Here is a 19479-nt window from a genome sequence, read left to right on the forward strand (position 1 = left end):
GCTGTGAGGCTGATGCACACAGAAGATTATTTTTTTTTATCTTAAAGCATAGAATGCATTAAGATAAAAAAAAAAAACTTCTACCTTTACAACCCTTTTACGTTCACGTCCATGTAAAGGCAGGTGTACCAATACCTTTGACAATATAGTGTATGTAAAAGCTGCCATACCTGGAATTTATACTTATTGCACTGGTTTGGTATATATGTGTGTACAACTTACCACAAAGAGATTCCTTAAACTTTGAAGTGAGTTTTTCAATGACTCCATAAGTCTCCACATAAAACACATGCTCTTCAAGTGGTTCACTTGCCATCAACTTAAGAGACTGCATGTCTGCCCTGTCCACTCCCACCGCGTATATCTGAATTCCAGAGGCCCGAGCCCTGGCAGCTACATCCTGCACCCTGTCTTGGGGTCTTCCATCTGTGACAATGATTGCTACTTTGGGAATCCCGAGGGACACAGGACGGGCTCCTGACTGCTCTGTAAATGCCTCCTCAAGGGCGGTCTGTATGGCAAGGCCTGTCATTGTGCCAGTGGATAATGGGTTGATGAAAGAGACTGCATTCTTCATGGTAGCTTTATTGAAGTGGGTCTTTAGAAAGAATTCGATCTTGACTGTACTGGCATAATTCACCACGGCCACTCGAGTTGCCCTTTCGCCCGTGTCTAGGGTGTCAATCATATCGGAAAGGAAAATCTTGACTTTCTCAAACTCTTGAGGACGGACGCTGCGGGAACTGTCAATCATAAATACCAGATCCATGGGCCTGCTCTTACAAGCAGTCTCTGTGAAGATAATAGTGCAGAGATAGGTGTGAGAGACAACTAGGCCTGGAGAAAGTAATGAACCTGGTGAATTATGACTGTTAATACATAGGGGAGTATTTCAAAACAATTTGAAAAGCTGTTCATGCATCAAAATGTAAATTAGTTCTGTATAATTGGGGCAACATTGAATATTCTCAGGCTATATCCTCTGCAGATCAACTGAGTGAATGGAGAGAATACCACTTTATAGCCACAAGATGGCATTTAACACAAAGAAATAAGAATGTTCCTCAGCTCCATCTAGTGGCCATAAAGTAGCATTCTCTCTCTATTCACATGTATTTTTTTATAGATAGCCTGAGAACATTAGATTTTACCCCACTCTCACAGAATGAATTTACATGTAGTTTTAATGGACAAACAGCTATGCTAATTCTTTTTATATAAACACACTCACACTGTTATGTGTCATTTAAAGAAGCATTATTACTTTCTGTGTGTGATAATGCAGTTTGATTCACAAGCTTAAGGGTCCTTTCACACGGGGCGGATCAGTTCTGATCCGCCCCGTGGATGTCCGTTTGCTCAGCGGGGATCACTCCGCCGATCCCCGCTGAGCAGGGAAATGACAGCTCCGTCTCTGCACACTGCGCAGGGACGGACCTGTCACAGCGCCGCTCTCCCCTATGGGAGATCGGATGACGACGGACCCCAGTGCCCGTCGTCATCCGATCCGCAGACGGATGGAAAAATAGCTTTTTCCTCCGTTACACTTTTTCGGATCGGAGCGGGTCGGATGTCAGCGGACATGTCACCGCTGACATCCAACGCTCCATAGACCTCTATGGAGCACCCGTTCAGGTCCGCCTGAAAAACTGACAGGCGGGCCTGAACGGGACGTTAGTGTGAAAGAGGCCTAAAAATGTTTTTTGAAATGTGAAAATTTTAAATTTGTAAATAATTAACACTTGAAATTTTTCTTTGGTGATGGTAAAATAGTTTCACTGTTGTCAAGAAAAACTGTGGGTGTTAATGTATATCTACAGCCAGAACCTTTTTTCATTTTAGATAGATTATGGAATGTTTAAAACCCCTTTTTTTTCCCATCTGTGTCCCACTGAAGATATTTCCTATCCTGCACACAACAGGAAATAAGAGGAAACTTCTCTAAAGTGTGGTAAATCCCCTTTTAGAGAGATCAGCAGAACACATCTCCCCAATGGAAGATTTCCCCTCTCTTCTTGATCCAGTGACAGCCCCTGCTCTGTAAAGGGGGAAATGTGATCTAAAAGGGGACTGCTCTGTAAAAGGGTGATGTGATCTAAAAGGGGACTGCTCTGTAAAGGGGTGATGTGATCTAAAAGGGGACTGCTCTGTAAAGGGGGCAATGTGATCTAAAAGGGGACTGCTCTGTAAAGGGCGATGTGATCTAAAAGGGGACTGCTCTGTAAAGGGGGCAATGAGAACTAAAAAGGGACTGCTCTGTAAAGGAGCAATGTGATCTAAAAAGGGACTGCTCTGTAAAGGGGCAATGTGATCTAAAAGGGGACTGCTCTGTAAAGGGGGCAATGCGATCTAAAAGGGGACTGCTCTGTAAAGGGGGCAATGCGATCTAAAAGGGGACTGCTCTGTAAAGGGGGCAATGCGATCTAAAAGGGGACTGCTCTGTAAAGGGGGCAATATGATCTAAAAGGGGACTGCTCTGTAATGAGGGCAATGTGATCTAAAAGGAGACTGCTCTGTAAAGGAAGCAATGTGATCTAAAAGGGGACTGCACTCTAAAGGGGGTACTGTTATATAAAAGGGACTGCTCTGTAAAGGGGGTAATGTGATCTAAAAGGGGACTGCTCTGTAAAGGAAGCAATGTGATCTAAAAAGGGACTGCACTCTAAAGGGGGCACTATATATACACTATATTGTATGCTACTCTTGACCCCTGTATTGTATATGCTATGTTGTACGTTATACTATTGACCCCTGCACTGTATTCACTATGTTGTACATTTTTCATAAATCTGTTTATTGGCCTTAAAGACACGTACAAACAAACAACATTGAGTACAATAAAGAGCATAGTAGTGACCTTCACATGAACCAGCATATGTACAGCAGTATAATGTGGTGTTACATCGCAGCTTCGGTCCCCACCATGCTAAGTGGGGTGTGGTACCCACCGATGAAATCTGCAGAGATGGTAAGGATGCTACTCCCAGGCTCCCATATATGTGTGGGGTGCAAAGGGGCACAGATCATACCTCGCTCACGGCTACAGGTCTACATGAGGGGGGGAAAGTACAATAGGAGATCAGGCTAGGGGGAAAGGGTATCATTTATTCAGGTTCTATGTACGCCCCTCTATGCCGTGGATGGTTCCTCCAACCATTTCGACCATATTTTTTGGTATTTCTGGGGACAACCTCTGTTGGAATATGTTTCTTTATACAAGGGTAGGTTCTCGTTTATGTTGTACATTTTATTAGGGCCTAATTTTTTTTACACATAATTTTTGATACATAGACTGCAAAGACTAAAAGTTGTAGTTAGCTAAACAAATACATAAATAATTTGATATTATATATAAAATATCCTTCCTGCATATACAGTATTTTAAAATTAAATTCAGCCAAGGAAGCTGCCATCTTTGCCTCTGTTTAATCTTCAATTGCTATGGTGCTGCACATGTGATTCGTTATGATACCAGCCATTGGATGGTTTGATAGTTTGGCTGAGAGCACAGCCAATGTGCAGTTAGCATTCTCGGCTTGCCTTTTTTTTTTTAACTGTTTAAATCAATGGGTTTACTTCCACTTTAATTAAAGTACATATTTCTCTTACAATGGCTTGTTGGACGCACAACTAAAATAGGTGTTTCTGGACAATATTTTTTAAACATTGGCAACTGAGGTGCACTTTGCCTCACTTTATACTTCAAGCCATACATCACTGTGCTCTGTATAAAGTGCACCTGTCATTACAGTTAACCTACTAAAGTAAATTTGCAGAAGCAAAGTAGTCACCTCTGGGTGCTGATCCTTGGCAATTACATCAATCTGCTGCTGAAAGCCATCCGGGAACCCCAAAATTCTGGAGAACTGCAGTATGCACAATTCAAAAGGGGTCTTACGCTCCATATGAGCATACACACGTTTGCTCTTCCTCCCTATCTTTTACTAGGTACAACTTTTACATGGACCACTCCTACTTCATCCATTGTTGATTTTAAACCCATACATATTACACTTTTTCTGTAGTATTTGGTGTCACCTCACCAGGATGTTCCCAAGTGACCCCTTGTGGGGTAAGCAAATTTAGGACATTCCTAGACCACTAACAAATTGTTTTGAAGTGTATTAAAGGACTATTTGGTTTAAGTTTTGGATAAACCGGGAAGGGTCAGAACCCCTCTCTTTTTTTGCTGTCTGATTTGCCCTTTAATATTCTCTTCACCAAGACAAAATGTGATGGGAATTCCAAAACTCTTCCAGCTAGGAGCAAGAGGTACAGGAGAATCTTCCAGTGAGGACACCTGTTCTGGTGACAGGTTCTCTTGAGTTCACTTTAAGAATATAAGTGCTCAGCTTGCAAAATGCCTTGTGATGGGGTGACTCCTCCTCTGGCAATCTTGGAGAAAAGAGCAATCGATGTAAAAAAAAATCTATACTTGGGGCTTGTAATTATGAAAGTAGCTGTTTTATTAAAACTTCATTAGAATGGACAGTGAAGTAAAGCTGAAGTTTAGGTATGGCAGTTTTTACATAGTTGCCTTGGTCCAGCTTGGACTAATGTAAGTATGTGTGTGCCATTCATGTGAGATCCCCATGGAGGATTGAAATCACTGCAGTAGACAATTCTAAGCCAGCAATCTCCACTAGCTTCCAACTCCCATACTGAGTGGATGCCCTGCTACTAACACAGGTAGTCGCTTACTTGGCACAGGTGCCATTCAAAGAGAACTTTGCATTTTCTCAATGAATGCAAAGTGTTCTCTAATTGGACAAGGTGGAGATCACCCCCATGATCGCCCCACCTCTCTATCTTGTCCAATTAGACAATGCTTTATATTCAATGAGAAAATGCAAACTTGTTTTTTGCTCCTGTAATGCTGGGAGTGGGAGTCCAGCAGTTTTCACATCCTAGAAACAAGGAAGGCTAGTATGAAAAACAATAAAATGCTTTAGCAAGTTCTAAAATATATATGGCTTGAGGTTGCCTCCTCATAAAAACCGATCTTGTTAGTTACACAACCTATTTTAAACAAGACTATGCTGATTTATTAGTACTAGATTGTTTGCTACTATAGATTTTGTATAGTATACTTTTAACCATTTACACACAGAAGTCAGGCTCACTGGTCTGGTGGTACTGTTCTAGTTTATGGACAAAATAGGAAAATAAGATATCAGTTTACAGAAATACTGAGCCAAAGCTAAAAATGGGACTTTATATGAGGCCATATGAACTAGATACATACATAAGATATCAGTTTAGCCACTGTAATCTTAAACCTCAATTCTAGATTGAATTATTTTTAAAAAAACAGAGCCTGGTCTTTTTTAAAAACATAAAAAGCAGCTCTGGATGCAATACTTACCCCCTCCTTTGCTGTCTCCCATGGACTTATCAATCCAAGGGTCTGCACTGGTTCTCCTCCAAGTTGAATTATGCCCAATGTCATTCAACCCACTTCCTGTGAGTCCAGGTGGTCAACTAGTCTTGGACCTGTCCCTGGGGGCATGGAAAGTGCACAGGGAATGGTGCCACCGTCTAGTCCAGTGATGGCGAACCTTGGCACCCCAGATGTTTTGGAACTACATTTGCCATGATGCTCCAGTACACTACATAGTGCCAGAGCATCATGGGAAATGTAGTTCCAAAACATCTGGGGTGCAAAGGTTCGCCATCACCGCTCTAGTCATTGAGGATGAGGATCCATGAGGTCATGTGACTAGACAGAAGGAAGGGAAAAGGGTATGTATGCTATTTTTTTTTAATTAAATGAAGTGGAGCTGCACCAATGGGAGGCAGAACCAAACTTAGGTTTTCATTTTTCAAGCACATAGGGTTTGATAGTCTTCGGGACAGGTGCTTAATACATTAGCATTTTGGACAGCTTCAATTTATCTTATAAATAAATCTCTTAATTAGGATGTAAAAAAAAATAGCCCATTCAAGTCAACGTATATGTTCTAGTAGTGAAGTATTATAGTATAGCATAATGTATGGATATAATATTCCTGCAGACTGTACTGAATGCCAGTGTGTGGCAGAAAAAAAAAAAAAAAAACAGCAATCTTGATGAGAAACTTTGCCCTCCAGTGATTCCCTACTAAGCTGGTATTGGAGGGACCTTTGGGAGCTGCATTATCCAAATGGTGTGACTTGCTCAGAGCTCAACTATCTATCATTGGCGTTTTTTACTTCTCCTGTTCAATGTAAACATTTGTCTTTAGAAGGAAACTTGGCTCTTCTTGAGAGACACACTGTCTGCATCTGTTCACACAATCAACTCATTCTCTCTATTTCTTGAATGCCGTTCATTGCTACCTATTATTCATGTATGTTTCGAGCTTAGAATTAAATGTAGAACACTTTCATCCAAATAATAAAAATGCATTCAATGTTTTATATATATGTAACATCAACATAAAATGCTTAGTTGCCATTCTAAGGTCTATCCAGTTGTTAGACCATCTCACTCCAGGGCTGCCAATAACAATGTAAATAAGATCAACCTCCCTTCACAAGGGTTGATTATTAAAGTAATTGCCCCCCCCCCCCCTCTCCCAAGAAAAATAAAATACAACTCAAGTAGCCAAGTTACTATACTAGTGAATCATATACTGTATCTTTCAGAAGGACCATTAGAGGATCATTCTTTGGTCGGGAAAGAGCCCCCCCAGATAGATATGTGTGTGTGTGTGTTTTCTTTTTTTTTTCTCTTCCTTTTTTTTGGGGCAGTTCTTTTTTTACATGGGAAACACTGGTAACCATGTTATAGATGTTCTTGATGAACAGGTGGTAGTGCATATTCATATTGATTTTATTTTCAGTCTGTAGGAACTGTTATGAAGGAATGTTATATTCTTGTTTTAATAAGGTTATGCTATATGGGATCATGTTATCCCAGACAATGTGCTTTCTGAATGTAACTCGTGTAAAATATTTAATAAAATGTAATATACAAAAAAACTCAAGTAGCCAGGTTTCTATACCAGTACATCACATACTGTATCTTTCAGAGGGACCTACACAGCTGTCCAATATGTTTAAAAATATAAATACGAAAACTTAAAGTGGGGATTTTTTTTTCTAAATCTTAACAATACCTTTAATAAATGCTGAAAGCTAAAAATGATTTTGCCAAGTAAAGATTATAGTGATACAACTTTGTATCTGATGGCTTAAATGTTATAAATAAAAACAAAAAAAAACTTATGCAACAGGCAATTAAAAAATAAGTATTTATATACAACTGTGTATCTGATGGTTTAAATATTATAGATAAAAACATAAAAACTTATGCAACACTCAATTAAAAAATGAGCATTTATATAAAAATGTTTGTAGAATGATATTCATGACTGACTTTTTTATTTAATATTGTACAATCTAGTTCTTTTGGGTAGTAATTCTACTCTTATTATTCCATTGGAAATGTTGGAATATATAGTAGGGCAGTGCAATAAGCAATGGTAATGTGTAAAGAGCAATAACTCATAACAGCCAATTGGGAATCATTTTATTGTAATCAGATCAGTGAAATTAAAATGGTCAGCAACCACAGATTATCTTTTAATAGTTTTTTATAAAAGTTTATAGCTAATTAGTGGTTTTCCATTGTGTACAGTATACTAATGGATGCCATTGTGTCAAATTACCACCCAGTTTACAGTGTAACTTCTCTTTTGCGACAAGAGGTTTTACAAATTTTGTTGCATTATCCACAATAAAAAAAAAAAACTGTAAAGTGATCCTTCTAACACCTAATAAGCCTCTGATCTTGAAACAAGAGACCATGTTTGGGTCCAGAAAGGAGACAACTAAAAAAGATTAACCTTGATGTCGTCAATCTATAACCTGAAATATCAGTCATGTGTGGAGTTGCCCTTTAAATAATCCACATACTGTACATATGGATGGATGGATAAAATCTGCTAGTATCTCTTGACTCTCTTTTTAGATCTGCTACAGAAATTATAATTTTTGTGGAAAAGATAAACATGATTTAGGCTCCATTACCACTAGTGTGACTTCAAAGTCACAAGAATTCGAGTGCAACTTTGGAGTCCAACTTAGAAACATAGAAAAGTGATGGTGGAAAAAGACCATCGAGTCTGCCCATTTTTTTTTTTTCATGTTTTTTTCTTTTTTGTTTGTTAACTTTATTGTCTGAGTATAGATCTATGTTTACCCCAAGCATGTTTGAAGCCATTGACTGGCTCACTACCTCTACTGGAAGTTTATTCCAAGCATCAACTACCCTTTCAGTAAAATAATACTTTCTAAAAATAGTTTCGAACTTTCCTCCAGTTGGTTTGGGGTCATGTCCCCTAGTTCTTGATTTTCGTTTCATATTGAAAAAAAAAACGCCTTCCTGAACCTTGTTCACCCCTTGATGTATTTAAAGGTTTCAGTCATGTCTCCCCTTTCCCTTCTTTCCTCCAGATTGTGCATATTAAGTTCCTGAAGTCACTCTAAATATGTTTTATCCCCCAGAACTTTCCCCATTTTGTTAAGTTGCAACTTTGATGCAACTTTACACTCTCTGGCACTCAAGTGGCAAGAAAGTTACATCAAAGTAGTGCAGAAAACTTTTCAAAGTCGCTGCAACTTTAAGTCGCAAAGATTGGAATGGGTGCCATTAAAATCAATAGGCTGTGACTTGTAGTACGACTTTATGTGTCCAAAGTCGCATGAAAAGTCGCACTAGTGGAAACAGAGCCTTAAGAAGAATGCCCAGTTACCCCAATAGAGAAATTGGTTTCCATCCAGGGCCAAACATAAAGCCTATTCTAAATAGTTTTGAATGTGTATTTATTACTGCACCTACAGCACTACCTTTGACGGTTTCCAGTATTGTGTATACAAGTGTGTCTGTGCAGCCATATAAATGCACAGGTGGAGTTTCAATGCAGCAGGAGGGTAAAAAGACTGTTTCCCTCATCTGTTTGTTGAACTGCAAACAAGTAGAATTCAAGACGAACCCTGCATCTCCCTAAACTCAAACCTCCGTCCTATCATCTAGGAAAAGATTGGTCCTATTTTGGGAAGATGGAGGCTACTGGGAGACTATTATTCTTAATGTTCCGGATAAATGTAGAGAGCAGAAAACCATTGAATTTGTGCGCTAATCTGTCTGGAATAGTTAATGAACCAACATTTCCTCCTAGATATTAGTAATACATACAATTGCCAAAAGTCAGTTAAGTCAGGAATTTATGTAATTGGATTAAACTTCCCAGATGATGTAAACAGTCAATTCATCCAAAACTAATATTTTATTGGGTTGACACTGATGAATTGAAGTTTGTTTATTGAGCTTTAATATTTGTCAGGGATTCTAGAACTAAATTTTCCTTGAAATCTAAAATAAATGAAAAGCACAATACGGAGGCAAGACCTACACAAAGATTTTATTGAGTGGGCAAACCTGGGAACAAGGATTGTTTGGTTGTATGGTAGTGAGTCATTCATTCCTGTAATGTGGCCTTTCTCACCATTTTTAATATTAACACAACTTTCCAGTCTCAGGGAACCTCTCATAACAATTACCTTATCAACAACTCATTGTACATTAATGTGGTGGTCAGTGGGAAGAATGGTTCTCACATATGTGATCAGTAGGAAGGCTTTCCCCTTACAGATAACTAAAAAGATCATGGGTGTCACAAGTAGAAGAAATTGTTCATCGTTCAAGGAACCCATGGCAACATCTGAAGGAACCCTGTGAACCCTGCTTGATAGCCACTTTTTTTCCAATGAGAACTATTCATATATGTGCAACTTAAGATTGCAGTGACCTCAAAATAATTAATGCAATTTTTTGGTCCAATTTTCATGCAACTTGAGGGCCATAGACTTCAATGTTATCTCTCAAAGGTTGCATGAAAGTTGTATTTGAGTGTTTTACATGCAACAGTGAATCTGAGTTTGCAGAGGGACAGCAAGTCACATCCAAGTCCCATCCATCCAAAGTTGCATATCAGTTACATAGTCTGGAGACTTTGGAGTTGCACAGGTGTGAATGTAGCCCAAATAAAATGTTGCATATTATTGTAATAAAAATTAAGAGGCCTGGTATTGTGGCATTGACACAACTGCCCAAGATTAGTTGTGTGTTGGACATGCATTTTAAATGTGAAAGTTTAGGTTGCTTGGTGACAACAACCCTACCTGATAAGAAGAAACAGGGTTGGATTTTACCATGGCACCAGTTTAAAGGATTTTTTTTTTTTATTTGAATCTTGGACAGTATTCTTCTACAGATTCTTCAGTTGATCAGGTTTTTATCATTTGGACACAGGGTGAGAAAAACTATAGAAAGATTTTTAATAAATATAAGGGACAACCCAATGAACAGCTGACGGCTGTTCTACCATCTTGTCCATTTTCATTTGCAGCAGTCATAACAATCCTGTTCAAGGCTTGGTGCACCTACCTGTTGGTTGGTTTACTTGTAGTGTCCTGGTGTCTGGCTTGAGACGAACATTGCCAGCATGAGGAGGACTGGCTAACACACCGGGTCTGGGCACTGGTAGCATTGCACTGCCATGGACCAGAGGAGGAGGGAAGATGTAGCTCCTTTGAATGGGGTATCCATACATCCTGTAATGAGTTCCATGAACAGCCACCAGTACAAAGACAAAAAGGAAAAGCACAGCTCGGCTGAGCAAGGGAATCATGCTGCTGAACACACAGAGACACGGATTCTCTCTGCAAAATGCCTACAAAGACAGATAGTGTATGCAGAAAGCCGTCTGCCAGGTGTCTAGTAATCCAGCACTGACCATTGGAAGCTCCGCCTATTCTTCCTGAGTTCTACACACCAGGGAAAAACCAATCCTGTGCCTCCCAAACCTAACATCCTAATATGCGTGCAAGTAGAATGACCCTTAAAGAGCCATAGACCTGAACAAGAGCTTCACACGTATCCATTAAAAACATGAGGCATTTCACACTATGATAATATGTTCTCTGTTAAAGAATGCAACCTATTCTAAAATGAAAGGCTAAAACGGGAAAAGGCTGAGAAGTCGTTGTGGCTTTCAGTGCAAAAAGTTTGGACTATTCTATAGATAAGTATTGGCCTAAGGCTACACTGGCAATTTTATTCTTGCCGCTAAAAGATTTAAAGCGGTATTAAATCCAAAAGCAGATATTTATTGCATTGCAGCTTGCTAATTCTTAGATGTGATGTCTGCATTCATTTTCTTTTTTAGGTTTTCTTCTATTTTCAACTAGTGATTCGACCAGTAAGTCTGTTGTTTTTCAAAAGAGCAAGGTCTTTTGGGCTAAAGCCTTTTTTTTGCATTAAGTCAAACTAGAAGTATTACCTATAGTACCTACTTTTCTCTTTGGGAGCCTCCCCTCTCTACAGGGATAAGACAAACTATTTGACACTGACAGGTGTGCTTATAATGGTCTACTTCATTTATGTAAAGCTTTTATCCCAAAAGTGAAAAAACTGTTTGCTGTAACTGATTATAAAGCATTAGCCGGAGTTTGGCTTCCATTTGTTAGTGTATCAAAATCTGCTAGTCCATGTAACACTCCCCTCTCCCCAGACTAACAATGGTTGCTGTCCAAATCTGCCCCCCTGTGCTCCTTCATTCAGAGTGGGTGCTCTATAATACAGGAGGTGTGTTGCTGGCCAGATCACCAGGCAAAACAGAGGAAAAAAGGCCTAAAAGAAAGTAAATAATGAAGCCACCACATCTAACAATTGGTAAGCTGCAATATATTACATTGTTGGTTTTGGGTTTAATAATGCTTTAAATTTAGGTTGAATTCTAGCTTGTTCAAATTGGTTAGTGTATTCATACTTATCATGCTTTAACCTACTCCCGCCGTGCTTGAGGTGAAAGACTGCTACAGCTTGGGCCTTAATTGCCGGGAGGGCCTCTATGCAAGTCCTCCCATGCTTGAGCTGCCTGCGCGCTCTGTGATCACTGAGTCAATGTGACTCGGCTGATCACATATTGTAGTAAGGGGCCAATCCCGACCCCTTACCATGTGATCAGCTGCCAGCCAATGACAGCTTAGCACGTGATGTAAACAGAAGATCAGTAATCAGCTTTTTTTTCCCCCCTTATGCTGACAGCATGAGAAGAAAAAGCCGATTATGGGCTTCTGTCAGAGGCATGTCGGTCCTGAACAGGGAGAGCCATGATGCCTCATCTGTGCCCACCAGTGCATATCAGTGCTGCCTATCAGTGCCACCTATCCAAGCCCATTAGTGCTGCCAATCAGTGCTTCGTTATCAGTGCCACCTATCATTGCCACCTCTCAGTGCTGCCTCATCAGTGGCACCTAACAGTGCCCATCAGTGCACATTAATGAAGGAGAAAAATTACCTGATTGAAAAATGTTTGTTTATCAAAAAAAACAAAACCCAGCAGCGATTAAATACCACCAAAAGAAAGCTCTACTTGTGGGGAAAAAAATATAAAAATGTAATTTGGGTACAGTGTTGCATGACCGCGCAATTGTTATTCAAATTGCGAGAGCGCTGAAAGCTGAAAATTGGCCTTGGCAGGAGGGAGGTTTAAGTGCCCAGTAAGCAAGTGGTTAAAATGAATTTCTTACGTGAACAGGTCTTCTTGTCATAATTAAGAAAAAAGATGTGGCATTTGCACTGGTATGATTTCATATGCTTACAAAACAAGAAAAGGTAAAGGCATAACACAAATGCCCGCCGGGCCCGATGACATCACCACTCTATGCGCTTCATCTGAAGGGACGCTTTCTAATGGGCTATGCACTTCATTTCTATGGAATTTTTTCATGCAATAAAGTGAGGTTGGAACATACTTTATAATTCGCTCTCTCCTTTCCTTTTGTATGTATGAATAATATGGCACTGGTGCAAGCGATCCATTTGAAGGAAACCCGAGCAGGGGAGCCTGGAAGTATGCAGTGCTGTATTTGAGAACAGATTTGCGGATGTGTGGATATTTGGTGGCTGGCACACAGTGGTTCTCATGTTCTGAAAAGATTTATTTTCACTAATCAGTGGACTTTTTTCTTTGTTGGAAAAATTATTCACTTTGGACTCTGATGATGATTATGGACTTAGGCTGGGTTCACACATATGCAGCCGTGGTTTCAGCGTGGCATTTCAGTATGGTTCCGTTTACCAGTTCAGGTGCAAATTTTTACCTGAATCACACCTGAACCAGACCCAAAATCACACAGGACCCTTTTTAACCACTTTTCCCAGCCCCCTTAATGACCAGAGCACTTTTTGCAATTTGGCACTGTGCTGCTTTAACTGGTAATTGTGCAGTCATGCAATGCTTTACCCAAACAAAATGTGCATGCTTTTTCCCCACACATAGAGCTTTCTTTTGGTGGTATTTAATCACCTCTGGGAAATTTGGGAAAAAATATATATTTTTTACTTTTTGTTATAACAAAAAAAAGTCCAACAAACAAAATTTTAGTCATACTTTCAGGCCAAAATGCAATCCATGGCAAAAAAAAAAAAAAAAGAGTAAAAAAATATATGCCAAAGTAGGGGGGCAATTCTGCCCCTAATGTTGTAGGCAAATCGCCCCTCCACCCCTGCCCCCAAACCTCAAGCATATTTGCTCTCTTTTTTTAACTGTGGTGGTGAAACCCCCTCTTGCAGCACTGGGGTCACTGATTTACGTATCATGGGAGCAAACCCTGTTGCTGTCAATATAAATAAACCCGTGCTGCAGCTGAATGGCGTACCTGCAAAGCAAATAATGGTTAACAATAAAAAAGTAACATTATATTATAACAGTCAGACATATCATACCTGCAAAGCAAACACGATAAAACACTAACAATAAAAAATTACAGTGAAGCATAAAATACAGTAAAACAGAGCAGAACAATAGAGAGAGAAGAACAATAAAACTACAACAATTTTTTATTATTTATTTAATTTTTTTTTACATTTTTATTGTAACTTTGAAAATTCCAGGTTAGGGTCTCTCAACATGCGATGGCCATCTAACATCTTTTGAGACCCTGTGTTAGTGTGCGCTAGGCTAATACTCAACTAGTGTATGGTAGCGACGGAAACAGTCACCGACCAGGTTGGTCAGGACAGGAGGGACAATAAGTACGGGTGTCACGCCTATATCCGGAAAATGCCTCTCATGCAGCCGACTCACTCCATTTACATTGTGAAGTTGGGGCACAGCTCCATCTGGAAACAGATAGGCTTTGATGATCTCTTCCTGGAATTTTAGGAAGGATCCAGTTCGTCCTGACACTTTGTATAGCACAGAAGCGTTCAGCAGAGCCAATTGAAATAAGTATACAGACACTTTTTTTATACCAGCGTCTAGCCTTACAGGCAACTAAGTACGGTGCCATCATCTGGTCGTTGAAGTCCACCCCTTCCATGTTTAGGTTGTATTTGTGGACACAGAGGGACTTCACAACACCAGTAGCCGTTGGAATTTCGACTGTCGTATCGGAGCGAATGGAGGACAGAACGAAAACATTCCGTGCGTCCCTCCACTTCCCTGTGTGCAATTATTACATCTCAAGCAGGCTCTCTTCCTCCATCTAAGTCAAGAATCTACAAGCTATTGGGGGAAGCCCCGGCGATTAGATCGCACAGTGCCACATGTGCCAATTCCAGAATTAAAAAGGTGACTAAAAAGCGGAATGCTTGTGTAATAATTGTCCACGTTCAAGTGGTACCCTTTCCAAATAAGAGTGACACCAAGTCCCAAACAATCTTATCGCTGCTCCCTATGTAGTCTGGGCAGTTGGGGGCTCCACAGTGCCATCTTTTCCCTCGTAAACCATAAAACTACCCTGTTTCCCCTAAAATAAGACCTAGCGTGATTGTCGGTGTTGGCTGCAATATAAGCCCTACCACCCAAATAAGCCCTACTCTGTTTCCTCAAAAATAAGCCCTACCCTGAAAAGAAGACCTACAAGGACTTTAACTAGGGCTTATTTGGGGGTAGGGTTTTTATTGCAGCTATCACCGACAATCACACTAGGTCTTATTTTAGGGGAAACAGGGTATGTGTATAGCCTGTTGCCCTGTCACAGAGCTTATACAACTTGACCCCATATCTGGCACGCTTCCTGGGTAGAAACTGAAAGACAAGCGGCCAGAAAACATAATCAGGGGCTCACCAATGCAGACAACTTGATCAGGAATAAACAAGGCTGCAAATTGTTGGTTGACGTGGATTACAAGGTGTCGAATTTTATGGAGCCAGTTGTATCCAGGATCACCCCGAGGACGAGTTCATTATCATTAAAATGCATGAACTGCAAGATTTTCTTGTATCTATTCCTGGTCATGGAAGCAGAGAACACGGGCATATAGTGAATTGGGTCAGTGGACCAATATGACCCCAACTTACTCTTTTTAGTAATGCCCATGAGGGATAGGCCCAGAAAGGTCTTAAATTCAGGAATCGTTATAGGTTTCCAGCCACATTCTCTGGCAAGGTTTGAACTTGAGTTTGCGGCGATACATTGACCAGCATATAAATTGCTTTGGTCCACAACAAATCTGTAGAGATCTTCTGTGAAAAACAGCTCATAAAGTCAACGGTACTAAAATCCGCTGTTTCCACCTGAAATCTGGGTTGGCCAGTGAATGGGGGAAGAACGGGCGCTGCAGAAGTGGTGGGCTGCCAATCAGGATTAGCATATGCAGCGGGAAGGGCACTATAGGCCTGTCTTTGAATTCTCAGTGGCTGTGGGGCACTACTTGTCCTAGCCACCACACCAGCTTGAACTGCACTTATGGAACTTGCCATGTCACCAAGTGATACTGCGGTGCTGGTTTGTCTACGATCAGGATGAACTAGGCCGCCGGTGCTTGCCAGTTCACCAGAAGGATGAGCGGCACTAGTACTGGCTCTCTGCTCTATACGAGAACCTTGTGGTTGTTGCGCCTCAACAACAGAAGAAAGGGGTTGGACATGACTGACCTTAGCAGGGACCACTACTCTGTCGTCAGAGCCATCTGTCAGGGTGCAGCTACTCTTTACTGGTTCATATACTGAGCCTGAATCTGACAGTGAGGCTTCCCCTTCGCTCTCATCTGTCATGCTCAGCAACGTGTAGGCCTCTTCACTAGTGTAACTCTGATCGGACATTTTGGCCTTTAAATTTACAGGTACAACTAGTGCAACTCACAGGCAGCAGAGAAAGTGGTTGTCAGTGACTGCTTGAGTCGCTACAAAAAAATTAACTGTTAGCGCTAGCAGGGATCAGACCTGACATTGCTAACACGGCAGTTTAGCGTGCTGTATTTTGTAAGTGACAGTGAGCATTTGATACTGCACTTGGGTGGGATGGGCGGAGGGGCTAAATGCAGGTGCTGGCAGGTGTCTGGGCTGATACTGCTAACGCTGCATTTTTGGGAACACTAGTATAGATCTGATCAGATCAAAGATATTGATCCGTGCAAACACTATACTAGTAAGGGAGGTGTATGGTGTTTGCGCGCACTACTAGCAATCAAACTGACGCGGTCTTGAATTGAACCTGACACCATCTAAAAATGAAAAGATCTGTGCACCACACTAATGCCACAGTGACGGAGTGAAAGGATTAATTGGGTGTGATGAAGGGGTTAAACCTTTATTCCAGACTATATGGCAGGTACCCTAAACCTGCAACAACCACTAACTGACCTGATGCTGTTAGAGTTACAAGTGACACAAATATAGTGATCAGAAAAGATCTGTACTATATACCAGTGACACTGACGGGGTGAAAGGGTTAACAGGGGGTGGGGGTGAACAAGGAGTTAAACCTTTATTAGGGGTTATCCTAAATCTGCCTGGGCCTACTAACTGCCCTAATGCTGATTAGTGTCACAAGTGACACCAGTACACAGTGAAAAATCTGAAAACTGCACTTGGCACTGTGACAGGGAGCGATATGGTTAACTGGGGGGAGTATGATCAGGGGGTGACAAAGTGTGCCTATGTGTACTGGTGTTAGTGTAGTGTTGGTGCAACTCACGGTTAGATGCCCTCTCACTGGAATGAAAAGGGTTCCACGAGGGGAGGTGACATCACTTCTTCTGCCTGTGTTTACATTCAAAGGCAGGAGGACAGTTTGCCATTGGTGAGAACAGATAACCAGGTCCAGGTCAGAAATCATTGGCCTGGAGACTGATCGGTTCTCTACCAAATCTGATCACCACGGGGACGCTGGGTACGCATGAGACATACACCTATGGCAATTTGCCCAGGAGAGCAAACTTGACACAGTATATTGACGCTGGTTAGTCGACAACTCGTTAAAACTGCACTGCAGCCACCTTGCACACATGTGAACCGGCTCCATTGAAAGCCAGGCTGATTCACGTTATGCGAATTGGATGTGGTTAAAAATGCATCCAATTTGCACATATGTGAACCGAGCCTTATTGATTTGAGAAGTGTTCAATTTTACGTGTTCATTTTTTTTGGACTTGTTTGTCATCATTAAGATTGAATTTATATTAAAGTGAGAGTGTAACACAATTTTTATTTTATTAAAATACGGTTGGCTAAAATTTAAAGCTCAAATAAGTTTCACAAACTTAAAGACTATACTTTTTTTTTTCTAATCCAGTTATACTGTATATGTACATGGGAGCATCCATCATTGCTGATTACATACACAGGTTTGATTTCCCTTTGTAACTTGCAGTGCTATACTTTTACTACTCCTTTTCACTACCCATGTATGTCTTAGTTCTGTCATAAAAAAAAAACAATGCTCTCTGTGTGTGGCTTATGTCAGCATTTGGTGAGATAAAAGTAATTTCTTTCACAGTAGCCTATAGTAGTGTATTATGATGCCTATTTGGTGGATCGAGAGATTTTATATATATATATATATATATATATATATATATATATACACACATACATACATACACACACACACACCAGTCAGCCAAACCTTAATAAGCACTGACAGGTGACGTGAATAATATGTATTATCTTGTTTCAATGGCATCTGAAATTTGGTGGGATATAATTAGGCAGTAAGTAAGCATGTTGCCCCTTAAGTTGATGTGTTGAAATAAAAACAAAAAGGGCAACACAGTTTGTTGCATATGGGGTAGCATAGCCACAGACCGGTCAGGGTGTCCATGCTGACCTGTGTTCACTGCGAAAAGCACCCTGTGTATAATGGGCACATGAACATCAGAGCTAGCCCAGGCAGCAATGGAAGACAGTGACCTGGTCTGATGAATCATATTTTCTTTTACGTGATGTGAATGGCTGGGTGTGCGTCACTTACCTGAGGAAGAGATGGCACTAAGATACAGTATGAGAAGAAAGCAAGCTTGGGAGGCAGTGTGATGCCTTGGGTAATGTTCTGCTGGGAATTCTTGGGTCCTACTATTCATGTGGATGTTACTTTGACACATACCACCTACCTAAACATTGCTGCCGACCAAGTACACACCTTAATACAGGGGTTGACAAATTTGCTTTGAATTTAGGAGCCAGTTTTTTTTTTTTTTTTTTTAGAGTGGTATGGATTGTCAGCTCCCGGGGTAAGGCCATTCATTTTCACCCCCTATCCCTAACTCACAATGGAGCACCCAGTCAATAACTCCAATGAAACGCTGTTACATCAGGGTTATGGGCTGACCAGAAAGAGTAAGGTGGCACTGGCAGGCACGTGGAACTGCCAGATGGCACTGGCAGGTGACACTGGTTGGAACTGGCAGGTGGCACTACTGGCGGTGGCACCTGACACTGGTTTGGAACTGGCAGGTGGCCCTGGTTGGCGGTGGCACTAGTTGGTGTTGGCAGGCGGCACTGGTTGGCGGTGGCACTAGTCACTGGCAGATGGCACTGGTTGGCGGTGGCACTGGTAGGTGGTGGCAGGTGGCACTGATTGGCGTGGCAGGTGGCACTGGTTGCCACTGGCAGGCACGTGGAACTGCCAGATGGCATTGGCAGGTGCCACTGGCTGGCATTGGCAGGTGACACTGGCTTGGAAGTGGCAGGTGGCCCTGGTTGGCGGTGGCACTGGCAGATGGCACTGATTGGCAGTGGCACTGGTTGGTGTTGGCAGGTGGCACTGGTTGGCGGTGGAACTAGTTGGCATTGATTGGCGGTGGCACTGATTGATGGTGACACTCGGCACTGGCAGGTGGCACTGACTGATGGTGGCACTGGCAGGTGGCACTAGTTGGCACTGGCAGGTGGCACTGATTGGCAGCACTGGCAGGTTTCACACGGAGCACTATGTTACTGAAATGTAACAGAGGAGCTGTCAGAATTGAGCTTAATGTCGGGGGTGGGCGGGACCCAGCCGGGGTGTGAAACTTACAAGTAAAAAAGAGAGGCGGATCTGTCAGATTTGAGCTTGATGTCTGGCCAGGTCCTGCCCACCCCGACATAAAGCTGAAATCTGACAGATCCTCCTCTCTGCCAGTTGCTTGTCAGTTTCACACACTTAGCGCGGCGCCGCTGAGTGTTAAGGAGGGAGGAGGATGGCAGTCAGTGTTAATGCGCT

At 41.5% G+C, this 19479-nt stretch overlaps 1 protein-coding gene across 1 annotated transcript in view; it reads right to left on the reverse strand.

The window, feature by feature from the left end:
- MATN3 (matrilin 3) overlaps nucleotides 1-10795 on the reverse strand; it is a 44118-nt gene extending 33323 nt beyond the window's left edge. The window contains exons 1-2 of the mRNA XM_077488830.1: nucleotides 10433-10795; nucleotides 223-792 (exon numbers count right to left, since the gene is read on the reverse strand). Of these exons, the coding sequence (XP_077344956.1) occupies nucleotides 223-792; nucleotides 10433-10676 (814 nt within the window). The 5' untranslated portion in view covers nucleotides 10677-10795. The remainder of the gene's footprint in view (nucleotides 1-222; nucleotides 793-10432) is intronic.
- Nucleotides 10796-19479: the final 8684 nt, after the last annotated feature.

Source organism: Lithobates pipiens, unplaced genomic scaffold (genome assembly GCF_037356315.1).
Source record: "Lithobates pipiens isolate NorthernLeopardFrog02 unplaced genomic scaffold, aLitPip1_a1.2 Scaffold_18, whole genome shotgun sequence".
In the NCBI taxonomy this organism is placed as follows: Eukaryota; Metazoa; Chordata; class Amphibia; order Anura; family Ranidae; genus Lithobates; species Lithobates pipiens.